At 45.7% G+C, this 27146-nt stretch overlaps 1 protein-coding gene across 4 annotated transcripts in view; it reads left to right on the forward strand.

Annotated features, from left to right (window-relative positions):
• The window catches only part of RFX4 (regulatory factor X4), a 164620-nt gene that overhangs the window by 70714 nt on the left and 66760 nt on the right, over window positions 1-27146 (forward strand). For 3 of the 4 annotated variants that reach the window (XM_019835449.3, XM_045062265.1, XM_045062266.1), the window contains exons 5-8: window positions 10057-10118; window positions 14605-14818; window positions 16157-16234; window positions 22518-22681. In XM_019835449.3, the coding sequence (XP_019691008.1) occupies window positions 10057-10118; window positions 14605-14818; window positions 16157-16234; window positions 22518-22681 (518 nt within the window). Of the gene's footprint in view, window positions 1-10056; window positions 10119-12530; window positions 12719-14604; window positions 14819-16156; window positions 16235-22517; window positions 22682-27146 lie in introns of those variants that run through there. The other variant, XM_006933991.5, reaches the window with a different exon arrangement.

Consider the following 27146-nt stretch of genomic DNA (forward strand, 5'->3'; position numbering starts at 1 on the left):
ATTAGAACAGAGCGGGATGAGTCGTTAATATATAGCGGTTACTGACATATCAATATAAAGGAGTTTAATCTATTTCAGGGACTTGGAGATTGGTTGGTGAGACCCCATCATTTTTTAGCTGAGGGAATTGAGAGGAATTGAGTGGTTTTCCCCAGGTCACATGTGGAGTGGCGGGGCTGGATCTAAGGGGTGGGAGAACACGGGACGCCCGCTGCGGGGCAGGGAGACCAGGAAGCAGCAAGGAGACCAGAGAAGGGGAAGGTGGGGCGACAGATGTATGAATTGAATGTATTTATATGCTGCCTTTTCCTCGTGAGGACTTGCGGTAATTGGCAGTTTGGGCTGTGGGTGGCTCCTCCTTGAATGCTGGGCTCCTTCCTCACTGCCGGCCGTGCTCAAGCGATGCCAGAAAATGCCAAGTGTGTTCTGGGGACCCGTGCTTGGGGCAGCTGCGTATACCTGCGGTAGGAGCCAAAGATCCTTCTTGCTTGACGTGCCTGCCCTCTTCCTCGAGAGTCCTTCCATTCCCCTCACTGACCCCAAGTCACGTGCAGGGCCCTGCGGGGGCGCAGGAAGATGAAGGTGCTCTTCAGGCATCAGGATCCTTCAGGAATGCTCTGTTTCCAGTTTTCAAAGGAAAACACTAATTCCATTGATGGAGTTCCCTGCAACTTTAAATTCCTGCGTGTGTTTTTCTTCACCTTGAGTATCTGCTGTGGGGTGTCCACGTCAGAAGGTCTGCTTTCATACCCGACCCCACAGTGTGTGATTTCAGGTGTCTCTATGTGTCACCCAGTGCCCAAGCTCAGAAGTCAGACTGTCTGGGCTCGAGTCCCGTCCCCACCAGTTACCAGCTGGGTGAGCTCAGACGATTTCCAAACCACTCTGGGCCTCTCTCAGTTTCTTCATGCAGAAAATGGGAACATGGCAGCAACTGCGTGGAGAGTTGTTGTCATAATGGCTATTGGGGGAGGGGGCTTCCTCAGCTCAGTGCCTGGTAAATATAAACACTCCGTGCATGTCAGCTATGATTATGATTTCAGTTCACCATGGCAGCATTCCATGACTTTGATACATCGTGTTTTTAATATATTACCGCTAACATCGATGTTTTGGCTCTTGCCGCTGCTCTTCCTTCTGAACAATTTTGAGAACAATTGTTCTAAAAATGTCCTGCCTGGCGCGCATGCTGCCATTACCACCCTCACCCGCTCCTGTTGTCGCCTTCGGAGTTATTCCGGTCTTGACTTAACCTGTAGCTTATGTAACTCACCTCATTCTAGCTAAGCCCGTGTGTGAAGACTGTCTCTTCTTGTACTTAAACACGTGACACACCATCCAGGCAGCCTCAGGACGAGACTGGGCTCACGTATGGGTTGGGGGCTTCTCAGAATTGTCATCCACGGTACCTACCTCTCGAGGGACAACACGTTCGCTGTTACGCTTGTAGCTCCGGGATGTTTGACAGAATCCTTCATCAACCCGTGCATGGGATTTGAAATTCCATTTCTGTCTCATCGCGCTAGATAGGAGTTTCTCGTAAATACGTGAAATTTCTCTCAGGGGAATTTCCTGCAGCCACCCCCCCCCCAGCACCTGGCGCCTAGTAGGTGTCCCCAGAAAACTCTTGAATGGCCAGAGGTGCATCAGGATAGTGCAATCGCTCTGGCAAACACCCATTTCAAAGTGAAAGCATGGAGGCAGGCTGTTTCAAAATCCTTATTGATGCCACTAACTTAATTATATTTTCTTCTCTGCTAAAGGGGTGAGGTCTCTCGTCAACAAAGAAAGTGAGTACGTTTCTCACTTTCACACTTGAAGTTGTGACAATTAGAATCCCTTGGAACAACCTCTTTTCTTAATCATCTCTTTCTCGTGTTCAAAACAATTGTGCGTGTGTGTTTTTAAGAGAAGGCACAGGACTTTTGCAATACATAGTTACAAAACAACTTGCCCTTATACTGAATTTCTCACCTCTTGCTATTTGAAAAGCCCCTCTACTTTTCCCACACCCAAAAAACCTCTCAACTCAGACCCACAGCTCTTATTTTTGAACTGTTCTGAGCGTACTTGACTCCTGATACACATGAGTTTGTCTCCTTCAAAGTGTGGGAGGATGTGCACTTATCCCATTACCTTGGAGCTCCTTTTGGATCAATCCTTGTTGGTGGCAAATCGTTGCCTCCTGAGGGTGGGTTGAATTTTTGGAAACAACCACAGCCTTTTTTCAAAGCCTGTCCCTCATGACTTAAGTTTGGAGATCAAGCTGGATCAAGATCATACACTTTGAGATCAAAATCAAACAAAGCCTGTCTGTAAGAGTAACAAGACAGAGTGGCTTTCTGGAGTGGCTGTAAAGGTGTCCCGAGGCGGCATGTAGACAGGACATCAGGGCTTTCACACACAGTTAGTGGACCCCTTGCTGGCTCCCATGGGTACCAGCCATATTGAAGAACAGGAGAGACAGTCGAACTGGAGTCTGTGAATCTGAGGAGGCTTGAACAGACGTAGATCCTTGTATCTCATCTGTGAAATGGGGATCACCATATTTTTCCCTGCAGCATCGTCTTTAGGATGAAATCAACGTTGCATGTCAAACACCTCATCCAGTGCCTGGTTCTTGCTGATGCTCAGGGTGGAGGCTGCTCCTCTTTCCCTCCTTCCCTTCCTTCTCTTAAAAGGGGGAGGGGGGGCGTGGTTTGAATATGTCATTTCAGAAACATGTGCCTAAAACTCACATTTCTTGAAAGGCTGTGCCCACGAAATCATGTCAGGAGAGCCCACGTGTGGAATTGCCTTCAGCCTAGAGCCACACGTGGTTGACCGGGGAGAAGAGTGGACAGGAGAGATGGATAGCCTGGCCACCACCACCTAGAAGAAATCCGGCAGCTCCGGGGAGGGGAGTTCTGCAGGGCTGCTCTGCTGCCCACCCCTAGCCCCATGGAGCCCCTGGCCCTGGCTGCCTCGGCTCAAAGGGAGAAGGGTGGGATTCCCGAGTAATTAAAGGGAATTTGGAAGGCTGGGATGTTGCGGAATGTTAGATCAGTAGCTAGAACAGCATGTGGTGTTCTTTAGGCAGGCTTCATTGAATCCATACAAAAAGAGAAAGAGGGGCTGCCTGCCGCCTGCTCATTTATCAAACAGCGAAACTCAGCTCTCACAGCTCCACAAAAGTGTTTGACTGTTTGCTGAGTCTTGCTGCAGAAATTAAAAGCTGAACAGCCTTAGTGGGGCTGAACCGACCCTGCATTTTGAGACTCAAACTAAATTGTGCTGGGCTTTCAGATTCTGGGACCAGCCGATTATTTGGTGACAAGAGAAGAGAATAATTTGTAATTTGCAGCCCGTAAGAAACACTTAAAAAAAAAAAAAGGCAGCAAACCCCCTTCCCACAGGTTTTTGTTGCGGCTGGAAGGAGGGGTGCAATCTGTAACAGCCCTTTCTTTGCTCAGAGTGGGAAAAGTCTTGACCTCCGTTTGGGAAGAACGCGATGCTGTACGGCGTCCCCCACCCCCCACCCCCTACTCAGCAAACGTCCCTTCCTCTTAGTTCCCTGTTTGAAATCATCTTTCCTCTCTTTTCGAGGAGGAGGAGAGGATTTGTCTTCCAGGATTTCTAGATAAAATGTGTTGTCACAAAAAGAACTAAATATTCTAACCGCACGAGTAATATTGCTTGGGAGACCAGGATATACCACAGAAGTCTGGAAAAAAAAAAAAAAAAGGAGTTCAATGAGGATCCTCCGAAAATCCGTCAAAGGATCTTACTAGAGGGTGCCAATGAAGAGAACGGGCTAGAAGAGGATGAGGACTGTGGAGACAGAGCGGGGTGTTAACACATGTGGACCCCTCTGCTCCAGCACCCTGCCTGGAAGCAGGTCACTGTCCTGTGCAGTTTTGAAAGCGCGCCGAGGCAGAGCTCTTACCCTCCTTCTTGCTCCCATCCCAGGCTGATGTGGCCCAGGAGGCAGGGCTGGGCATCCATTCCCTAACTCCTTTGGTACCCCCGCAAGCCTGTGAGATTAGCCAAGCCAGGGTTTTATCTCTGTTTGATAGACAAGAAACCTGATGCTCAAATGGAAGGTCTCTTTTGGCCCTTCAATTTCACACATTTTTTAAAAGTGATAATAGCCTTCTGCACTTCATAGAAAGCAACTGACGGTGCCTCTCCCAAACCTTGAAATATTTTTCCCCTTTAATCAGGCAGCTCCATATTTGAGAAACTATTATAAAGTGGGAAAAAAACCAAAATACTGGCCAATAAAAATAAAAATCGGGGCACGTAAGTGGCTCAGTCAGTTAAGCGTCAGACTCTTGGTTTTGACTCAGGTCATGATCTCACGGGTCGTGAGATCAAGCCCTGTGTCAGTCTGTGTGCTGACAGTGCAGAGCTTGCTTGGGATTCTCTCTCTTTCCCTCTCTCTGCCTGTCCTCTGCACGCTCTCTCTCTCTCTCTCTCTCTCTCTCTCTCTCTCTCTCTCTCAAAATAAATAAATTAAATAAAAAGAAAAATCATTATCCCAAAGGTACTGCTTATAGCATTATTTACGTTAATACAATATTAGAAACAACTTCCGTGGCCAGCCAAAGAGAGGGGCTTCATTTATTCTTTGATTTATTGAATCAATGGATTAAGGTATTGAGCCATAATGTCTCCTGCCTGGACTACACAGTGGCCTTTTCATGGTCTCCCTGTTTCTACCCTTGCCCCCTGATGTCACTTTTCCATCCAGCAGCCAGGGCCATCCTTTGGAAAGGTAAGTCAGACTTATTCCCCACGTTCCTGCTTGGAGCCCTCTAAGGTTTCCCCATCTCATTGTGGGTAAAAGCAGAAGTGTTCATAAAGACCTGCAAGGCCCCACGTGAACCATGCTCCATCAGCCACTCCCGACCTCCTGTTCTCCTGCTCTCCTGAGCACTTACTGTGCTCCAGCCACTTGGCCTCCTTGCTCTTCCTGACACGCATCAAACAAGCTCCTACCCCAGGGTCTTTGCACTGGCTGTTCTCTGGGCTTGAAACCGCCCCCCCCCCCACCACCACCATATCCATGAGGCTCATTCTCGCATTTCCTTCAGGTCACCACTCTAATGCCACATTACCACTTAGCCCTTATCACTGTAAAAAAACAACAAAAAAAACCCTCCCCCCACCCCTACCTTCTCCATTCCACTCACGCTGTTCCTTTTGTTCCTCTCTGTAGCACTTAACCTGATACAAGATATATATTGACATTTTAATTTATTTATTTTTGGTCTTCTCCCACTAGATGTAAGCTTCCTCACCAAAGGCTGTTTCTGTTCAGCTCAGTGTTGTGTCCCTCAGTGCCTAGCAAAGTGTCTGGCATATAGGAGGAGCTTAGTAAATAGTTATTGTTGAGTGAATCCAAACTATGTCCCGTGAGGCAACCTATTGTGGCTCTTGGGGCCGCAGCTCAGTGTAGGCAGTGAGCAGGCACCTAGTGTTTCCAATGAGGAAGTGAAACGGTCATGTTCAGGGCAACCAAGTTAGGAAGGTGTGTCTGTGGTCCGGGTGAGGCCAGGGTGGGCTAGGGGCGCCGCGTGGGGACAGAGAAGTGGCCGGGCTCAGCAGGCGTCTTCGTCAGAATCAGTGCGACATGGGGTTGCGCAGGGTCGGGAAGAGAGAGCACAGTCTCTCCTCTTCTGTCTTGGGCGACTCAGTGGAGTGTGGTGCTGGCCACAAGATAGTAAAACTGCACATATAGATCCGCACATTATTCAAAAGGAGTAAGTGAAACCCTGAGCTATGGAGGAAATCCTAGGATGAATGGATCTGTGCATTTGAAGGCCTATTCCACAATTTGATAATTCCTCACGATCATAGCACAGAGAATTGCAAACACACTGATTGTATGTTTTATTGCCTCTTTGAGGTAGAACAGACAGCTTCTGAAGGCTTTGTTTCCCCGGGGGCTTTTTACACTTGATCTTAGCCAAAAGGCCGAGAAGCGATCCCCGGGGGCTTTTTAGAACATCTCTAGACCAGACTCTGTGGCCCTAGTGCCTAGTACCTAGCCTGGGGCCAGGATATTATGTAGGATGCCATTTGGATAAATACTTAGAGAGATTCAGAATTTTATACTCATTCTCTTAACTCACATAATGATAAAGCTTAGCATCCCCCCCCCCAAATGCTGCTTTTAAAAATTATCTACATACTGTTTGCAGGGAATAGAGAATGATTTATTTATATTTTTAAAGAAAAGAAAAAGAAAAACAGCCACTATAACATTCTGGAAGATTTTTGGTGCTTCCTTCAAGGTTATCGTGAATGTCTTTTGTGAATTAGAAATATTTCTTTTTTTTTTTTTTTTTAGTGTTTATTCTTGAGAGAGACAGAGACAGAGTGTGAGCGGGGGAGGGGCAGAGAGAAAGGGAGACAGAATCCGGAGCAGCCTTCAGGCTCTGAGCAAGCTGTCAGCACAGAGCCTGACGCGGGGCTTGAACTCACAAACTGTGAGATCATGACCTGAGCTGAAGTTGGACACTTAGCCAACTGAGCCACCCAGGTGCCCCTAGAAATATTTCTAATGAGAAAATCCTTTTCTATCTGGAAAAAATGTTGACCTTGTACACAAATGCTATACAAAAATCTTTTTGTTCTCATAACAATCCTACCATCTTAATAGATACCCATTTTTACTTTTCCACGTTCCTTTTCCATTTCCTATATTTGTAAAAACAAACTATAAGCATAGTATAAATGTGGTTTTGAGGTATACTATTTTTATTTAACATCATGTCATACATAAGTTTTCTGTGCCGTGACATAATTTTTGTTACCGTCATTTTTAACACCTGCATAACGGTCTGTTGAATGTATATATGATCATTTATTTAGCCAGCTCCCTGTCATTGGACCCTTCATGCTGCTTCCAATTTTTCTCTCTTATTAGTAACCCTGCACGTAGCTTCTTCATGTTTCAGATTATTTCCTTGGAATTCATAGATCAAAAAGTATGAATATTTTGTGGTTCGTGAGATGTATCGTAATAATGTTTGGGGAGTGGTAGTACGATAATAAATAATGTCATGAGCAATCTTTGAGAGTTTCAGTTTTGCCACACCTTTGACTGCACTCGGTAGTATCATTTTCCAAATGCCTGCTAATATCAGAGCATTAAACATGGTACCTCACTGTCGTGCCTGCAGTATGGGGGAAATGTCCTAGACCAACATGCAAAAAAGATCTCTGCTCTTCCTAGGCAGCTAGTGTGTGTTTATCTGGTGGGTACTGGGACTCCCGTGACTTTACTGTATTGGTCAGGTAGCAAACTCTGAACCCAAATCATAACCCACTTTTAACCCGGACTTTGTCTTCACGCTTTGTGTTATTTTCCCTCGACCTGTATCGGCATATCTGTAGCCGTTCACGTTTGTACCGTTGTGAACAGCTACTTCATATCTTGGCTCTGAAATCAGTTCTGTGATGAAAGTCTGGAGGGTGTACTTGGCCGGAGGTGGTGAGGCCACTAAAACCGTGGTGCACACCTTGGGGCAGAGTGCTGTTGCTGAGACCCCACCCCGAATACTGCATTTCCCTCAGGTCACAGCATTTTGAGAGGGACGTAGTCCAAGTGAGGACCCATATCCTCAGCTTATGGGAGTGAGGGTGAGAGAAGCCAGGGCTGTCTCTGTCAATACAGAAAAATTTCAGAGAATTCTGAAACAGTATCATCGCTGTGAGCGAACATTTTAGAAGGCCTTTTTTATTTCCCAAAGTAGTATCGTCATGTTATCTTATTAGATTTTCTAACCATCCTTTTTTTTTTTAATTTTTTTTCAATGTTTATTTATTTTTTGGGGGACAGAGAGAGACAGAGCATGAACGGGGGAGGGTCAGAGAGAGAGGGAGACACAGAATCGGAAACAGGCTCCAGGCTCCGAGCCATCAGCCCAGAGCCTGACGCGGGGCTCGAACTCACGGACCGCAAGATCGTGACCTGGCTGAAGTCGGACGCTTAACCGACTGCGCCACCCAGGCGCCCCTCTAACCATCCTTTTAAGGAATGCATCTTTTACACCAATTTTCAGATGAGGAAATGCTGCCCCATTATTCATACCGGAGGTAGCTTCCCAGTGTACAGAAATGGTCGATCCTTACTTCACCCATTCCAGATTCTCTGTCCACTTCCTTCCATGCCACTGATGCCAATTTAGTTGAGGCCACCAGCACCTATCCCTCTGATCTGGGGATGAGTATGTAATTTTTAAAAACTGTCTATTCATTTTTTGAGAGAGAGAGGGAGGGCCAGAGAGAGAAAAGGAGACACAGGATCCAAAGCAGGCTCCAGGCTCCAGGCTCCAACTGTCAGCACAGAGCCCAACACAGGGCTTGAATTCACAAACTGTGAGATCATGACCTGAGCCGAAGTCAGACGTATAACCTACTGAGCTACCCGGGTGCCCCTGGGGATGAATATATAAACCCCTGAGTCCCCAGACATCAGAGAGGTTAAACAGCACCTCCATGTTCGAATAATTAACAGGGTCACAGTAAATGTCAGTTGAATGACTGAGAGGTCAGTCACTGAGAATACCAGTGTGGATGGGAGAGGGTGTGCTGGGTCAGGAGAGACTCATCCCTGTCTCTGAGAAGGCACTGTATGTTCACGCCTCGCCAGGGAAGTCGGCAGGCGTGTCTCAACTCACCAAGGGCAGCTTGCGCGTGGGGTCTCCCTGACCGTGCCTACCCGCGTGGTGCTGTTCTAAAAGGGGAGGGAAGCTGGAAGAATTTGCTGGAACTTCAGAAGTAGTCCGTGGAAGTAAAAAGGAATGAATGATCAGGACAGTCAGTGGTAATAATGGGTCACGTTTATTGAGCCCTTACTAAGTGCAAGGCATTGTTGCAAATTATCCACATGTGTTTACTTATAGATTTTACAAGAATTCTCTAAGGTAGGGCTTATCATACCTATTTTACAAATGAAGAAACTGAGCCATTTGAATGCCTAAATAAGGGTCCCCAGCTAACAGATGGCTAAGTTTGGATCTGTCTAATCCAGGGAGCTGAGTTCCAAAGCCCTCACACGGAACCCCTGCATTATCCTGCCTATCCACAAACATCATCTCTGCAAACACCAAGGATGAGGCCTGTTGGTTGTGTCTTTATTTGGCAGACGGCCTCTCCTCCCAGGTTCCTTGCAAATCCATGTGAATATCCTGGGCAACACTGCAGAAGAGTCAAGGATATACCCTTGGGGCAGAGGTCGGGCTTCATTCCTCCACTCAGCAGCATGGTTTGAGCTCCTCACCTGGGCCAAGCCCTGGGCCAGGTGCCTGTTCCCAAGGAGCTTACGCTGAGGTAGGGGGAGACATAAAATAGGCACGCAGAGAGTACGTGAACAAGGTAATTTCAGAGAGTGCAGAGTGAGAAGACCATGCAAAGCAGGCGAACAGGATGATAAAGGATTGCTTGTGCTACTCCTGCTGGCTCGTTAGAGGAGGCCTCTGGGCAGAGGCCTGGATGTTGTAAGAAAAGGAGCCCGTCCCGTGAGGATGTGATGAAGTTGCACTCCTGGCAGAGGGAGCTGCCCTACAAAGGCCCCAGTGGGCAGTGAGTCTAATGTGTTTCAGGAATAGTAAAAAAGAAAAAGAAAAAAAAAAAGCCAGCGTGGCTGGAGTCTGGTGAGTAAGGGTGAGTCATAGGAGAGGAAGGCCAGGAGGTAAGAGCAGGGACTCGTTAAAGAGACTGAGGGTGGGTCTTTGTCCCAGGCGCGATGGAGTCCATTGGAAGGCTCTAAGCAGGGCGGTGACACGTGCTGGATCAGCCAGTACTCCCCCTACATTGTGAGTGGGGGTGGGGGGGAAGCACAGAGCAGCCAAGTGAGACCCTTTCAGCGTACAGGGCCTCACAGTTACTCCAGTGCTCCCCTCCCAGCTCCCCAACGCCCGTATCCTCTCCAGGGTCCCGATGGCCTCTTGATAGGTTATTGCAATCAAGGACACGTGCGTTCCCCCTTTGGATTGCTGTTTGTAAAATCAGTTGCTGTGCTCCCCGCTTTCCCCACGGGTAACCGGTTCTTGTGTTGACTTACAGATCATAAGGCAGCAGTTTCCTCAGTTGACCACCAGAAGACTCGGGACCCGAGGACAGTCCAAGTAAGCACCAAGAGCCATTGCGCCTGCAGAACGCACGTCTCTGAGTCAGGCTCGGGCCCCAGGCCTTTGATCCTGAGCTCAGTTCACAGGCCCGGCGGGAAGTCTGTGCCTGGCACGAAGAGCTTTAGACAACAGGCCCCCCTCTCCCAGGACGCCCAAGAGAGAGGCTGCCCGGAACACAGAGCCATCTGGCCCAGCTGTTTTAAGGAATCCAACTTAGTGCCACCCTGCCTTTAGATGTGTTTGTCAAATGGTCCAGGGCATCACTTAAAAGAGCACTTTGTGGCTTCTTGGACAATTTCCAGGTTACTTGGATTGTTTCACTGAACGAATTCTCTGCTCTGATAGTATCCATTCGGCAGAGAAGCAACCTGTACCAGTCCCCACAGGGGAGATGGGACAGAGAGGTCCAGCCATGCCCTGGTACACAGGGCGCAGTGCCTCCCAGCCATCAGTTCTGGGAACCGACCAACCCGTCCTTGCTTCACATTCTGTGTGTCGGATGTGCGGCATGAGGTGTAGGTCACCTGCCCTCACGGAGCATATGCTCTGGTGGGGAAGGCAGATCAAAAAGAGATAATCAGATTGTGTCAAAGAGGCTTGTTGTAGAGTAACAGGAGGGTAGCCTAGTTTAGAGAGGGTAGCCTGGGAAGTCCTTCCTGGAGGAGTCCTGAAAAGTGAGAAGGATGCGTGGACCCCTTCTCTTAGGTGTGAGTTGGTGGGAAGGGAATCTCTGCCTTCACTGCACAGGACTTATAAGACTTGCCTCAAGGGATATTTCAAAAGTTGCTGGACGTTAACAGGTGTTCCATGGAAAAGGTCTGTTGGCCACGTAAGTTTGGGAAACACTGAGTTCAACAGGTTCCTTCGTGCAGGACTTTTCAGAACCTTTATTATGTTGATTACTTGGTGACTCCACTAGAGGGTGCCTTATCATGCAGCATTTCTAAACATTTTGACCATGTTGAGTAGCAGATCGGCACATACTGACTTAAAAAAACACCGACACTTAAACAAACAACCATATAGAACTAGTAACACTTGAAACTGAGGGTACTTCAAAAGCAGTGTGTTCCATACTATCACCTCACTCCCCCCTGCTGCTGCCATCTCTGGGCAGCATTCTTTTTGTTTGTTTGTTTATTTATTTATTTTGAATGGGGGGAGGGACGGACAGAGAGGGAGAGAGAGAATCAAGCTGGCTTGAGTTGTCAGCACAGAGCCTGACATAGGGCTCCATTATGAACTGTGAGATCGTGACCTGAGCTGAAATCAAGTCGGATGCTCGACTGGTAGAGCCAACCCGGTGCCCACCCTGGGCAGCATTCTTATCCTCCGAGGGTGGATTTAACTTTGGAATCAAGTTAGGTAAAGAAAGTGGGTGATCATACTGGGAGAAACCCTTTTTGGTAAAGCTCTGAAAATAGGACTGTGTGTGTGTGTGTGTGTGTGTGTGTGTGTGTGTGTGTGTGTGTGGCTCAGAAGCTCTGGGGGCAATTTTCAAAGAGATTTACAGAAAATTTTGAGCAGGGGACATTTTGGAATAAATTTCTAATAATTTTCCAAGGCGACTGACTGCTCTGAAGAATAAATCTTGTCCATAAAGAAAAATCCCAGTTTCTTAAATTTAAAACTTAAAAATGAGGTGTCAGTCTTGTGAAGAGTATAGAGTACAAAACCAGATGCCCCCTTACCTATTTGCTGGTAAGCATGTGGGTGGTACGCAAGGGGCAGTTCAGTCCAGAGATTAAGTGGGTGGTTGGAAGAATGGAGCAAGTCTTTGAAGAGATACGTTGTTGCCCATCTCTAAGGAGAGTAGAAATAGACTGTAGAAATAGATACATAGTAGAGACAGTGAAGAAAGATAATAAAGATAGAAGGGCTTCCTATCCTACAGAAACTTGGAGAAAGTTTCCCTCTGTCTACATGTGAGAGCCTGTTTTTATTTATTTTTTGTTGTTTTTGTTTTTGTCTTCTTTAACCCAGAAGTTAACGAATTGGGCGGTATCTTCCTTAACAATTTGGTGGTGTCAAATTGATAGCTCAGTAAGGAACCAGTGCAAAGGTAACAAGAAGGTTTAGTGTCCAACTTGGCCTTCTGGAGAAAACCCCCGCACTTTTATCTTGACGGAATCAATCAGGGTGACCGTGGAGTGTGTTGACATGTCTATAGAACTGAAATAGAAAAACCGAGAAGTGATCAGAGCAATAGCTTCGCTGCAGTTGCTGATTTCAGCAACACACGCTGGGGAAAATCAAGAAGTGGTATGATCTGAATGTGTTGTCACTACCTTGATCTTAAGAGATTGTAAAGGGGGAACTTTGTTAAGGTTAGGGAGGCGTGTCCTAACTGCCCGGCCCCCTGGAGAGCCCGGAACCTTCCCCTCCCCCGCCCAGACGGTGGCTCTCTGGGAGGCAGTTATGACAGTTGGGAAGTAGAAGGTGCAGAAGACAGAGAGCAGCTCAACACAAAGAAGAACTTTCTGATCACGGTCCCGACCCAAAATGAACAGGGCTGCCTTCGGAGGGCCTGAGTTCTTCGTCCCAGGAGGCATTCAGATGGAGGCGAGATGCCCACTAAGCAGAAATATCACAGAATGGTATTAGGAGTGAGGGGGGTGGGGAGAAGGGGAGGTTATGTGTGCTCATCTCTCCTCCCCGGGAAGCCTCTTCCATAACTCAGAATGCACCAGCAACCGCATCTCCACAAGCAGAAACGAGTAATTGATGTGTTGTACAGAGTTTCTGAAAGCGAGGACCATGAGTTACTTACATTAGTGTTGCGGTGCAGAAATCTAGACTAGAAATCTATGTCTAGAAATCTAGACATACTAAATCAGAATCTTCGGGGGTGGAGCCCAGGAGTCTGTCTTTTAATGTTTTGTCGGTGATTCTTATTAGTAGTAAAGTTTGAGAATCACTGGCTTAGTGGTTAGCTCACTTTAGAGGTTCAAATCCTGTGTCCACTCACTGCGTGATCGTGGGCGTGTGACTTAAATTCCCTGGTCCTTAGTTTCCTAATCTGCAAAATGGGGATAATACTTAATTACAGCTTTACAGGGGCTTTGTTGGGATTGAATAAGGTAATATGTGTAAAGCACTTTGCACCATGTTAGTTGCTATGAGGAGCATTGATTTACAAGAGTAGATAATGACACTGACTGGGGATCATAGAGACACAATGTATGCAGACGCTCGGCCTAACGGGCTTATCAATCTTAAACTGATGTGCATCTGCATTAGCTTGTGGTGCTTGTGTCAGTGCTGATTCTTGGGCCCCACTCCCACCTTCTGAATCAGCAGGTGTAGGAAGGGAGGGCCTAGGAATCTGTATTTTTATTATGCTCCATAAGTGACAGCAGCAGTGACAGGACAGCAGTCCTGCAGTGTTTTCTGTTAGGGCAGCGGAGTGGCTTTGTGGTCAGACCCGTGTTTTTTTTTTTTTTTTAATTTTTATTTACATTTATTTATTTTTGAGAGACAGAGAGCACAAGTGGGGAGGGGCAGAGAGAGAAGGAGACAGAATCCAAAGCAGGCTCCAGGCTCTGAGCTGTCCGCACAGAGCCCAACGTGGGGCTCGAACTCACAAACCGTGAGATCGTGGCCTGAGCTGAAGTTGGATGTTCAACCAGCTGAGCCACCCAGGCGCCCCAGACAGACCCGTCTTGAAGAACCTCCTCCCAACAGCTGGATGACGGAGAGCAAATTACTCTCAGGCTTTCTTGCTCTCCATTTTCTCAGCTGTAGAAAGACTGTAGTAATCCCTATTGCAGAGCATTATGTTACAAATTAAAGTAGGTAAAGTAGTTTGCAAAGTGCCTAGTATGTAGCAAGTGCTCAGTAGCTTGTAGCTAACATCCAAACAAAATGTGCCTTCCATCCCTCATTAGTCTCTATTGAAACTGTTGCTGTTATTAAGCCCATTTGAGTTAATAAAAAGTTTCAGTCTTTTACATTCAGTGCCAACTAAGATACTGAGTCTATCTTTTTAAAGAGACGGTTCTTTGAGGCTACCATTTATTGATTAAGAAAACATGGGCCAAATGAATTTTTGTTGGTGGTCCAGTTAGCAGTCGCAAACACTCCCGTTTTCCTGGGTCTCCACAGAAAAGGACACTCAGGTTCTGAACTTCTGGGATCACATTTGGGGCTAGATATAAGAGATTAAATACAAATGGAAATTTTTTTCACCCCCCTTTCTGCTTTGCAAAGTATTTGACTTAACATTCTCTGTAGGAGGCAATTTTGGTTATTTTTACCTGCCTGATTGATGGCTGCAACATGGAACTTTGGTTTAATTCTAGATTTCTGGGATGTCAAGTCTCACAGGAGAATTAACTCTTCTAGCCCAGGGAGGATAGGCCCAGCCATTCTGGTCTTGGGTACCCCTGCCCAGGAAACTCCACCTGGTAACAGTACATGTGGGTCTCTCTCTCTCTCTCTCTCATTCTCTCTCTCTCTGTCTGTCTCTCTGTCTCTGGCCCAGGTACCATTACTATGGCATCGCGGTGAAGGAAAGCTCCCAGTATTATGATGTGATGTATTCCAAGAAAGGAGCCGCTTGGGTGAGCGAGACGGGCAAGAAAGAAGTGAGCAAACAGACGGTGGCATATTCACCCCGGTCCAAACTTGGAACGTTGCTGCCAGAGTTTCCAAATGTCAAAGATCTAAATCTGCCAGCCAGTCTGCCTGAGGAGAAGGTGACCACGTCTGAGGTGTTGCTGGGAGTGGGTGGCCCCCCTTTCTCTCTCCTCTCGCACAACGCACACGACCCCTCTCCCTCTCTTTTTCTCTCTCAGTGCAAAATGGTGAGTTTAAAAATGTAAAGATAGAAATCCGAATAAAATGTGGACTTTAGTTAACGACAAGCCGGCTCCACGCTGACACCAGTAAGCCCGATGTGGGGCTCAAACTCCCAAACCGTGAGCTCATGGCCTGAGCCAAAGTCAGATGCTTAACCCATTGAGCCACCCAGGCACCCTGATTGTTATTTTATAGGATAAAGTTTATTTTCCCATGTGCTACAGAGGATGTGGTGAAACCTTAGTGCGATAGACAAAGAAGTCTTTATAGGTACAGGGAATCAGATAGTTTGGGTCAAAGGGTATTTGCAGGAAATTCTGACCTACATCTCTAAGGCACCTATCTAGATGCAGCCCAGTGCAGCAGGAGGTGTTGAGCTCCCACTGTCTGCATATCACCCTGGGAGCTGGGAGCTGGGAGCTGGGAGGCAGCGGGAACAGAGAAAGGTGTCCTGCTCCCAGCAATCTCACAGCCAAGTGGGGAGACGGATGCTTATGTCCTAAGCAAACTAAGTTTATACAAAAATGAATGCATGTCTGTGTTCTGAAGCAAAAAGATTATCTGTAAATAATGCTTTAAATCTAAGAACCAGTAAATACTTTTTTTTCTCAAAGTTGCTTTCTCCCCCCCCCCCCGCCCCCATCAACAAACTTGCTATACTATAGCTTTAAAATTCTTGGATAAATGGAGCTGGAGATGAAGTTCTTTTGCTGGACGGACTCCAGGAAATTTCTGAATGTCTTTTTGTGATTTTTGGCAAACACCTCTTCTTACAAGTACACACTGGGTTTTAACTTTTCCGTGTCTTAGCTGATGAGGAGAATTTCATTAATATGCCCCGCTGAACTCTACTACGTGCCAGGCGCTGTGCAAAGTGCTGGATACAGGAGGCTGAACAACATGCCATTTCTAATTTTCCCAGAGCCCATAGTCTCAGAGGTGAAGAATGGGGGAGAGAGAAACCCGTGCTTCCCACCATACCAAAGGGCAGGTGCTCCAATGGAGAAATGACGTGCAGGTGCCATGGGAGCACAGAGGAGGGAGCCCAGGGTCAGAGAGCACCACTGGTGACAGCGAGACTTACCTGGGTCTTCCAGGATGAGTGGGTGTGAAGTGAATTTCATCTCCTCAGCAGGGAATAAGTGACTTGAAAACTGAAATTCCAAAGGCACAGTAATGTGTATTAATTATGCTTTTGTTGTTGATCCTCTCCCTCCCTCCCCCACTCCCCACAGGTTTCTACCTTTATTATGATGTACAGAACGCACTGTCAGAGAATACTGGACACTGTAATAAGAGCCAACTTTGATGAGGTAGGTCAACAACCGTTGAGCTGTGGATGCTCTGCATTAAAATATTATAGGAGCCGTAGCTCCTACTAGGTGCCAGACCTTGGGAAAACCCCTGATGTGCGTGAGCACCCGTAATCTTTACAGTGATCCTAGGAAGCAGGCTCTGTTGTTAGCCCATTTTGCAGACCTGCTGCGAGAACGGGCAGTTGTCCTTGACCGAGCCAGCGAACTGCATCCTGTCCCGCTGGCCAACGAGGAAGACAGTTTGCAGGGATAGCATACGCCTCGTGTTGGAGATTTAGAGAAACTGAGGGAAGGCTTTCCTGTATTTTGGATTTGGTCTTTTCCTGGGGCCCCGTTTGATTTTTATATTAAAATATTACAGTTAAAGAACGGAGAGGGGAAACAAGAAGGGATGAAGTACCAGTTACGTCACCAGAGAGACAGTAAAATCTTCTTGCCTAAAATGCCATCCAAAAGAGCCTTCCTGAGGGCTGGCAAGAAGCCACACGCTTCACCCCATAAACCTGAGGCCTTTCTGTTTACAGAAAATGCTTTCAGGCCAAAAAAAACCAAAAAAACAAAAACAAAACAAAAAAAACCACATCCTGGCATAGGTTGTGACATTGACTTTGAGAGAGGACAGTGCAGGCTACAGAGGGGCTATAAAAAACCAGTAGCTATGGGTGGAAAAGATCCCAGAGGTTCCCCAGTGTGTGTTTCGGGGGTGTGCGCCGTGGGAGACGGAAGGGTAAGAAATGACGTAAGCACAAAATGCTCTCTCCCCCATCTTCCTCTGCCTTTTCGCCTCTGTGTCTCACAGCAGCGAACGTTTATCGAGCACCCCGCTTACTTGAGTTGACTCACGGGCTGTTCCCTCAGTCACCTGGGCCGTGGTGGTCCGGTCTCCTGCGTGCCGGCACTCGGCCCCCACACAGAGCTCCAGAAGAGATAGCAGTGTGCTGGTGGAGAAGTGCCATCCTTCCTGCTCGTGGCTTTTATTCCCGAGATTGTTCAAATCTCCCAATTCCTTCAGCAACCATTTAAGTAGATTTTTTTTTTTTCTAAAGAAAGAAATATCACTGCTTTCCCTCATGTTGTGGTTTGGCTATGTCTTATAATCCCAGAGATCACTGACATGAGGCGAAATGAAGGTTCATGCTCAGTGAAGACAACGCTGGCTTCTGTAACAAATAACCCCAAGTCTTAATACATTAGAAGTTTATTTCTCGTTGATGTCACAACCCATTGTGAGTGCCCACAGGGGGAAGGCTGGTTGCTGGAGGTTGTTCAGGGACCCAGGCTCCTTCCACCTTGTGGCCATACCCTGCCCTAGAGCCTTGGTGTCCTCTTTATTTAACTGACGGATGGGGAAGAGGAATACCGGGAAGACTACCCCCTTCTTAACCTTGCCAGCCCAGAAATAAAACATATCACTTTGCCCATATTCCATTGGCAAGAGCTGGTCGCATGGCCCCACCTTGATGCAAGGGTATCTTCTCCCTCACTAGGTAGCAGTTTACTACCACAGAAGAGGAGCTCTGAGCTCTCGTGGCCAGCTGTCCCTCTCCACCACAAATACTAAGCACAGAACTAGTGACAGTCCTCTCTTACGTTCATACGCACTTTATCCATCTCACAACTCACTCTCATCATCTCATTATACTTAATTCCATTCATGAATCCCAACACATCAGGTATCTAATGGTACCACCCACTGCCATAGGTCTCAAGAATGGGGTGAGAAGTAAGACACAGCCTGGGGGTGGTGGTGGTGGTGGTGGGAGGAATGCACACCAGGAGTTAGGATGCAGAATATATGGTGAGGGCTGAGCACTCCTGTGGGGAAAGTGCCAGACTCAGAGTGCAGGCTTTGCCATCAAAGCCTATATTGTTTGTTCTAGAGATAAAGATAAAAATATCATCCCTGCCTGTCTAATTCATAGGATTACTAGGAGGAGGAGGAGATGAGACAATGCCTAGCAAAAGCCCTTTGTAAACTATAAAAGGTCCTACAAATGCTTGCTGTTATCGTGTATGTCAACCAGAGAGTTAAAAGACCTGCTCAAGGTCACACAGTTGGTTACGGCCAAAGTCATGGCTGCAACTTGTGTCACCTGACATCAGTAGTCTAATATTCTTCCCACTCCCTTGGCAGGGATATTTGGTGGCTGTTTTTAAAATGGCTAATCAAGATGCGGTTCATTCTACCCAACCACAAAAGAATGAAGGGGGATATTTTCCCTTTGAGGGGCATGGCTTTCTCCCACAGCTGAGAAAAGTCATGAGTAAATGGATGCATGGTGGGTGTATCTGGTAGACCTTGGCATTGTAGTTTGTTTCCAGTCTTCATGATCTTTAAGGGTTGAGATTATAAGTAATGCTGGTATCCCATTCTTAAATTACCTTCCTTATTTGCTGGTGCATTGTCTCCTACCATCACAGTGTAAGCACTTGAGGGCAGGGACCTTGTCTGGCTTGTTTACTACACTATCCATGTAAGCCATACTCTTAAGGTCCCAGTAAATATTTACTGGGTGGACGAGTGTATGGAAGGTTGGGGTGGGTGGATGGATGGATGGATGTAAAGATACCATAGACTTGTAGCATTGTCAAGAGAGTACAGAGAGCCCCAGTCTGCGTGTAGGGGACTCCCTACAAAGCATTTTCCAGACTGCATTGCAAGAAGAGCTGTAAAGTCAGTCTTGTGTTTGAGTCCCAAATCCACCACTTACCAGCCTGTGACCTTGAGCAAGGTACTTAACCCTTCTGAGCCTCAATTTCTTTTGCTATAAAATGGAGATAATAATTATAGCTATGTAAGAATTCATGTAAGGGTCTGATCTTAAAATCAGAGCATAATAAATAGTAGGTATTTTGGTGGCTAGTGTTTTGTTGAGATCCTTTCAATGCTGTAGCAATTAAGTGCCCCCGATCGGAAGCTATCAGATGTGTTTCCACGAGGTGCCAATATATTCATAATGAAGTAAATATGGGTATGGAAAAGAAATAGAAAATTTACATGGCTATTCTTAAGAATACCTTAAGGAAATCATCTCCTGATGTGTCACTGAGATAAGAGAGAAAGGGCTGAATTCGGGGGGGCTGAGGCAGATAATCCAGGAAACTTTAGATAATGCTATTCCATCATTTGCCTCTGATGATTTCACCACTTAGGCTTACCAGGAGTAAGAAAACCTTCTCCCTTTTGGCTGATAATGAGTTTCCATTTGTTAGATGCCTCCCCACTGCCATGCATTTTTCCTCAGCGACTCTATTGCATCCTAGTACGGGGTAGACATCATTGTCTCCGTTTCATAATAGCTGGTAGCTCTCACATTTATATATTTAGGCCTGAGCTCCAGATTCAGTTGACTTGACATCCAACCTAACATGGTCAAATCAGAGCTCTAATTTTCCACCTGAGTTTGTTTTTCCCCTCTCAGATTGCCACCACCACCCATCTAATTGCTCAAGTCATGAGGCTTGATGCTTCTCTTTCCCTGGCCCTTCATATCCAGTCCCTTGGGAGGTCCCACCAGCCCCACCTCCTGCTAGAACGCCATGTCTGTCCATTTCACACCCACCTTCCAAGTCCCTGCTCTTGAGCTTTCCACTCTTCTCCCTCCTTCCTTTTCCTTCCCACTCCAAGGAACCAGTACCTTTGGACGTTAAATAGCCTGAAATATGGAGAGTAGAAAGGGAGGTCAAACTGGCTAACACCCCCCCCGCCCCTCTCAAAAGGCTGCTCAGGAGACTGAGGACCAATCAGGGCTCCCGATGCAACAGGCTTGAGACAGACAGATGTCTGCTAAAGACTGATTTTCCACAGGTTTGTTTTAACCTACACAGCTGCTGATCTTTTCCAGAATTTCTGTTTGAAATTGACTGCTCACATATAAAAAAAGGAGTTGGGCTGCACGCACAGAGAGCTAAGAAAGACAAATGAATTCAGAATGTACCAAATCGTAGGAATCAACTGGGCAGAGCTTTTTAGGTAGTGTTGGAAGGGCAGGCAGGAAGGTCCAGAAGGCCTGAGGATGATGCTCAGGGACAAGCTGGGATCAGGGAATAGTAGTGCTGAAGAGAGAAAGCACCTTTTCCAAGAGGCCTGGCCACCTCCTAGCCAAGGCCAAAAGAGGAGTCAACCACCAGGTGTCCCAACGATAGATGAGCAGAGCCACAGTGGGAATCCTGGCTGGGTGACACTTAGACACTTAGACAAGGGGTCATAACTTCTTCGGGCAGTCCATGGATTTCTTGGGCCTGGTAGTGGTAGTGTCTCCATGATGCAATAACAACCACCACCACTACCCTTTATTAAGTATCTGCTGTGTGCCAAGCACTAAAATAAGTACTTTTGGGGGAATCTTTACCAAAACCTATGCAGTAAATACTACTTTTATTGTCATCTCACAGGTAAGGAAGCTTAGCTTTCCCTGAACTTGGAGATATTACTATACCCCTGGTTGGTAGTGGAGCCAGAGTTGGAACTCTGGAAGATAGTCTTCACTCATCTGGATTTTCTGTTTTAATTTTTGATCTGGCTGAATACTTTGCAGTATTTCCACTATTGCAGAATAAATGGAACTGTGACTTAAGTTGCACAGTTTACAAACCTGAACTTCATTCACCACTTTGATCATGGTTTTGATCATCAACCACCATTTGCTCCCTAGGGAGTCAGGGGGTATGCTTTTCACCCCAGTCCTTATCCCCCAAGACTCCCACCATCCAGCGCAGGCTGTGAATGTCAGGGAAGGCCTGCCCAGGCAAGGTGGAGCTCAGGTCACCAGGCTGGAGTCTGAGGTCGCCTGATCAGAGGAAAGCAAGACCCCAGTCCTGAGAGGGGCCTGAAGGACACCGCAAGCCACCAGGGCCAGGGCAGGAAGCTGGGGGGTGAGCAGCAGTCCCATCCTGAGATGGGTCTCAGGAGTGGAGAAGAAGGCCAGTAACCAGGAGAGGAACAAACTAGCCACGAGACAGATTGGCGGAAAGACTGAGGCAGATGGGGGCTCCACCTCATCCATTCCCTCCCTTGCTGTCTGGATTCGGACAAATAAGTTAATATCTCTGCCAAATGGAAGTAAGGATTCTCAGCCGTGGTAGAATTACAAGTACTAAGTGAGAGAACCAATGCAAAGTACCAGGCATATAGTAGTCACAAATAAATAAAGCTAATGCCTGGCGTAACACCACCTCCAAAGTGTTAGACTAAATTGTCTTTTGCGTTGAATCAGGGGTGGATAGGGAACCAGGAATGTGGATAAATGCTACATGTGGGGGTTCGAGAGTCCCCATCCATGGGAGAAAGAAGGACACATGGTCCAGGAACCAAGTCGAGCCTATGAGAATTCACAAAAATTCAGTAACTTGTCCCCTGTCTTCAAGATGAGCCACTCCCCAGTGTTAGTTAAACTCCAGGTATTTTTAATGTTATCATATACAGCAGTTAACCATCTTTGCTGTTTCCCTTCACTTCCCTTCTCTTGTCCCACACCTCAGGCCCCCCTGCCCTGCTCTCTCCCTGGTGTCCAGCTCACATAGTAAAAGACAGACATATACAGGCCACCAAAGAGTTCTCTGCCTTAGACATTGACTCTGCTGCTTGCTCACCCAACAGCACAGCTGCAGCTCCTGCTGTCATCACGTTAATAATGCACTCTTGAGTGCCTACTGTATTTCCATTCTGTACTAGTGTTTGGGGTTGGGTGCCCACGTAGCTTACTGCTCACGTACCACCATCTAGCATCCCATAGTGGCAGCAACCGGCCAGGGCTCTTTGGGGAAGTGGAGGAATTTGGAGAGGAAGAGGCTCCAGCATTTTATTCCATTTTTAGTACACACATTTGAATCGGGAGTCTTGTTTGTGGCACCCATTTTCCTCCCTCCCAGATACATTCCTTTTACCAGCAATCCCACATCATCTCCTCCTTTGTGAGAACCCCCAGAGGTCACCAACTGGCCCAAAGAATAGTGAGTACAGTGCTCTGAGCTCATTAAGAGCAATATCCCTTTAACTTTTCCTAGACCACGGTGAGCATGAAGGGGTTGATGGGTTAATGTACTGTTCCTCTCTCCCAGGGCAGAGTAGCCCCCAGGCTGCCAGGCCAGGTGGTTCTGCAGCAGTGGGCACGGGACACAGGGGGACTGGGCCGGGGGTGGGGGTGGGGGGAGACTCTGGACAGGGCCTTCTGTGCCACAGCAGGGGACGCAGAGGACCCCACTGCAGACTAGTGGGGTCCCAGGCCCTGTCGGGAGAACCTTCTGTAACCTCATGATTTTTTTCTGTGGACTGATACAGGTTCAAAGTTTCCTCCTGCACTTTTGGCAAGGAATGCCGCCCCACATGCTTCCCGTGCTGGGCTCCTCCACGGTGGTGAACATCGTCGGCGTGTGTGACTCCATCCTCTACAAAGCTATCTCGGGGGTGCTGATGCCCACCGTGCTGCAGGCATTACCTGACAGGTGGGCACGCTTCTTCCTGTCTCCCCTCATGACTGGTCCACAGACTCACCGTTCCTGCCTCTCTTTCACTGAACATGATCCCTCGCTGTCTGGGGGTCTCCCTTTAAAGACCATTAACACTGGGGTCTTAAGATTTCAGTTTTATTTATAATTTTTAATGCAAATAAAATTTTTAATATTTTGAACCATTTGTATGGTTCAAAATTCAAAAAGTGTAGTAGAGTGTATAGTGAAAAGTCTTCCTCCATAGACTCCTGTTCCCCAGGACACCCCGGGCCCCTCTATATAGCATCAAATATAGTCATTTTCTTGTGGAATGGGGTCCGTCCAGATCTGCTGTGCACATACAACCAATGCATCCAACATGTTCTTTTTCTCTTTTTCACTGAAACAGAAATATACTATATTACAATATTCTGTATAATATAGAGCAATATAATATAGTCTTGGAGTAAAATACAGAACAGTAAAAACAGTCTTGGAGCTTATATTGGGGCTTCCAGGCCCCTCCAGATCACTCCCTACTGTGCCCCATGCTGCCTCCTGCCCTGGGGCTGGACCAAATGCAGTGCCTCTGGAAGGGCTCCTTTCCTGTGGCTTCCAGCTGGGCTCAGCCAGTGGGGAGAGTAGAGGGAGGGAGACAGATTCTGTCTCCATCCCCATGAGGTCACCTCGGGCTGGCCATGTCCATCCATAGGCCTCTGGGGCCTTCCAGCATACCACGAGATTCAAATTCTTCTGGAGTGCCTTGCACTTAGGTTGGAAGTTTTTCCTTTAGACATGGGGTGGGTGAGAGTTTGCTGCTGTCTCCAATGGCAACTGTCTCCCTTCTGGGCTCCTACATGCCTGTCAACACCTGCTTGACTTGTCCCTTGTAAATAAACTCTCCGATTTTGAATGGCATCTCTTTCTTGTTGGGACTGTTCGAGAACATTTCAAATCAGTCTGTAAAGAGGTTTTATTCTTTTTTATGCCTGCATACTGTTCCACTTTACTGAATTCAGTGAGTTGTCTTCATGTTTCCAGTCTTGTTTCACTACAGATTAACACCGTGATGAATGATGTTTGAAGGGCATTCTTTTTCTGGGTAGAATGCGTTAGCTTCCTGGGGCTGCGGCAGCAAAGTAGCATAAACTGGGTGGCTTAAAACAGCGGTAAGGAATTCTCTCACAGTTTTGGAGGCCAGGAGTCTGAAATCAAGGCAGGAGTGGTTCCTTCCAGGGACTGTGAGCAAAGATCTACTCCATGCCTCCCTCCTAGCCTCTAGTGGTGGCTGGAAGTCTTGGGTGTTCCTTGGCTTATAGATGCGTCCCTCCATTCTCGGCCTCTGTCTTCACATTGACTCCCACTCTGTCTGTCTCTGTGCCTCTTATAAGGATACTTGTCATCATATTTAAGGCCCACCCAGTTAATCCAGGATCTCATCTCAAGATCCCTAATAATCACATCTGCAAAAAAATGTCATCTTCACAGGTTTCGGGTGCACATTTGGTGGGGAGGGCACCACTTATCCCAATACGTGAACTGTGTGTGAGGAATAAATTCCCACAGGGCTGAATTTCTAGCTCAAAGGGTATGTGACTTAAAACTTTTCTCAGTGAAGTTGTAATGTGCGTTTCTCTTGTTATGAGTGAAATTGAGTATCTCTTTGTATTTTAAGAGCAATTTCTATTTTCTTTCCTATGAACTCTCAGTTTTTTAATTTTTATTTTTATTTTCAAGTTAGTTAGCATACAGTGTAGTCTTAGCTTCAGGAGTAGAACCCAGTGATTCATTTCTTACATATGACACCCGTGCTCATCCCCAGAAGTGCCCTCCTTAATGCCTGTCACCCATTTAACCCACCCACCCCCAGCAACCCTCAGTTTGTTGTCTTTATTTAAGAGTCTCTTACGGTTTGCCTCCCTCTCTGTTTTTATCTTTTTTTTCCTTCCCTTATGTTCATCTGTTGAGTTTTTTAAATTCCACATATGAATGTAATCATGTGATATCTTTCTCTGGCTTATTTCACTTAGCGTAATACCCTCTAGCTCCATCTACATTATTGCAAATGGCAAGATTCCATTCTTTTTCGTTGCCAACTAGTACTCCACATCTTTTTTATCCTTTCTTCAGTCTATGGACACTTGGGCTCTTTCTATAATTTGGCTATTGTTGATAGCACTGCTATAAACATTGGGGTGCATATGCCCCTTCGAATCTGCATTTTTGTATCCTTTGGATAAATTCCTAGTAGTATAGTTGCTGGGTTGTAGAGTAGTTCTATTTTTAATTTTTTGAGGAACCTCCATACTGTTTTCCAGAGTGGCTGCACCAGTTTGAACTCAGTTCTTATCCTTTGATTACTTTTCTATTTGGTGGTTGATGTTTTTTCTCATTGATTTTTAGGAGCTGTTTATTTATTAGATATAGTAACCATTTCTCTGTATTAAGAATTGCAATTTTTTTCTCATTTTGTTGTCATTCTTTGGTCTTTGCCTCACAGAAATGTAGTTATATGTCTCAACCCTTGTTTTTATGGCTTCTGGATTTTGTGTCATAGTTTTTAAAGTCCTCCCCACTCCAATGATTAACTAATTTTCCCATGGTTTATCCCACTAACTTTATGGTTTAATTTTGTACTTTTGAATTTTTGTTCAATTTGGAATTCATCCTGGTCTAGGATGTAAAATGTGGCTTTATTTTCTCCTCAGCAGCTATCCTGTTCTCCCAACACCATATGTTAATTATTCCATCTTTTCTTCATAGATTTGAGATGTCTCTTTTTTTATATAATAAATTCTGTATGTATTAAGGGCTATTTCTGGACTTCCTATCCTATGCCATTGATATTTCTATACATTCACGTTCCAGGGTCACTCTGTTTTAAGTTTTGTGCTTTTATTTTTTAAATAAAAAAAAATTTTTTTAACATTTATTTATTTTTGAGACAGAGACAGAGCATGAGAAGGGGAGGGTCAGAGAGAGAGGGAGACACAGAATCCGAAACAGGCTCCGGGCTCTGAGCTGTCAGCCCAGAGCCCGATGCGGGGCTCGAACTCACGGACCACAAGATCATGACTTGAGCCAAAGTCAGACGCCCAACCGACTGAGCCACCCAGGCACCCCTAGTTTTGTGCTTTTTAAACATATTTAATATTTAGTAGGACTAGCTCCTCATACTTACTTTCCTTTTTAAAACCATTTTCCTATTATTATCACTTATTTTCCCGTATGAACTACTTTGCCATCAGTTTGTCTATTTCAGTATATAGACATATATAGCACTTATACATGTATTCTTATTGAGATTACATTACATTTAGAAATCAATTTAGGGAAAAGTGTATATTAATGATATTGAGAATTCCTAATGGGAAACATAGTTTGCCTTGACATTTATCCTGATCTTTAATGTTGTGACTGCAGGAGTATTGCAGATGTTTTTTCATATAAATTTTACACATTTTAAAAATTTATTCTTAGATGTTTATCTTTTTGATGCTAGTGTGAACGTGTTCTTTTCCTCCATAGCTCTTGATGGGTGGTGGGTTGTGTATATGAAAGCTACTGGTATCTGTGTGTTCTATTTTGAGCTGGCCATGTCAAGCTTATCTTGTATTTATTTTTTGAGGTTCTCTTAGACTTTCCATGTTTAGAATCCTATCATCTACAAATACAGACAATTTTACCACTGTTTTTCTAATTTTTATACCTCTCATTTATTTCTCTTGTCTAGTTACATTGACTTATACCTCAAGAACATGTTGAAGTTCTCAACTTTAATGAAAATGCATGTAATGTTTCTTCATTAAACATCATGTGGGATTTTGGATTAAGACTGACGTATTTTATCTTATTAAGGAATGTCTATCTTTTTAAAATTCATTAAATATTTTATCAAGAAGCGTTGTTGAATATTATCCAATGGTTTTCATCATCTATGGAAATTATTATTTTACTCATCTCCTAATATTGAACCATTCTTGCATTCCTAGAATAAACCCCACTTACTCACTGTATATATTCTTTAATGTGCTACAGGATTTTATTTGCTAATGTTTTACGTAGAGTCTCTGCATCAAAATCATAAAGTGAAATTGGTCTGCAATTTTCTTTTTGTGTTTGATCTTCATTAGTTGTTGGTATCAATGTTTTTCTTGCCTTGTGAAAGAAATGTGGAAGCTTCTCTCCACCCCCTTTTTTCTCTAAGCTCTGACACACTTTAAATAGCATTGAAATGATTTGCTCTTGGAGACACACATAATTAATTCCCCTTTGAAGGCATCTGGGTGTAATGTTTTGTGGGAGTAAATCTTTGAATTTTTCTTTTTTTTTTCTATAATAATTGGTTAATTTCAATTTTCTATCTTCTCTGAGGTAAGTTTTGTTAAATTATATCTTACTAGAAAATGTCCACTTCTAGATCTTTAAATTTATTTGCTTGGGGTTGGGCAAAGTGAGTCTATAGACTCATTGAGTTTCC

Source organism: Felis catus, chromosome B4 (genome assembly GCF_018350175.1).
Source record: "Felis catus isolate Fca126 chromosome B4, F.catus_Fca126_mat1.0, whole genome shotgun sequence".
NCBI classification, from domain to species: Eukaryota; Metazoa; Chordata; class Mammalia; order Carnivora; family Felidae; genus Felis; species Felis catus.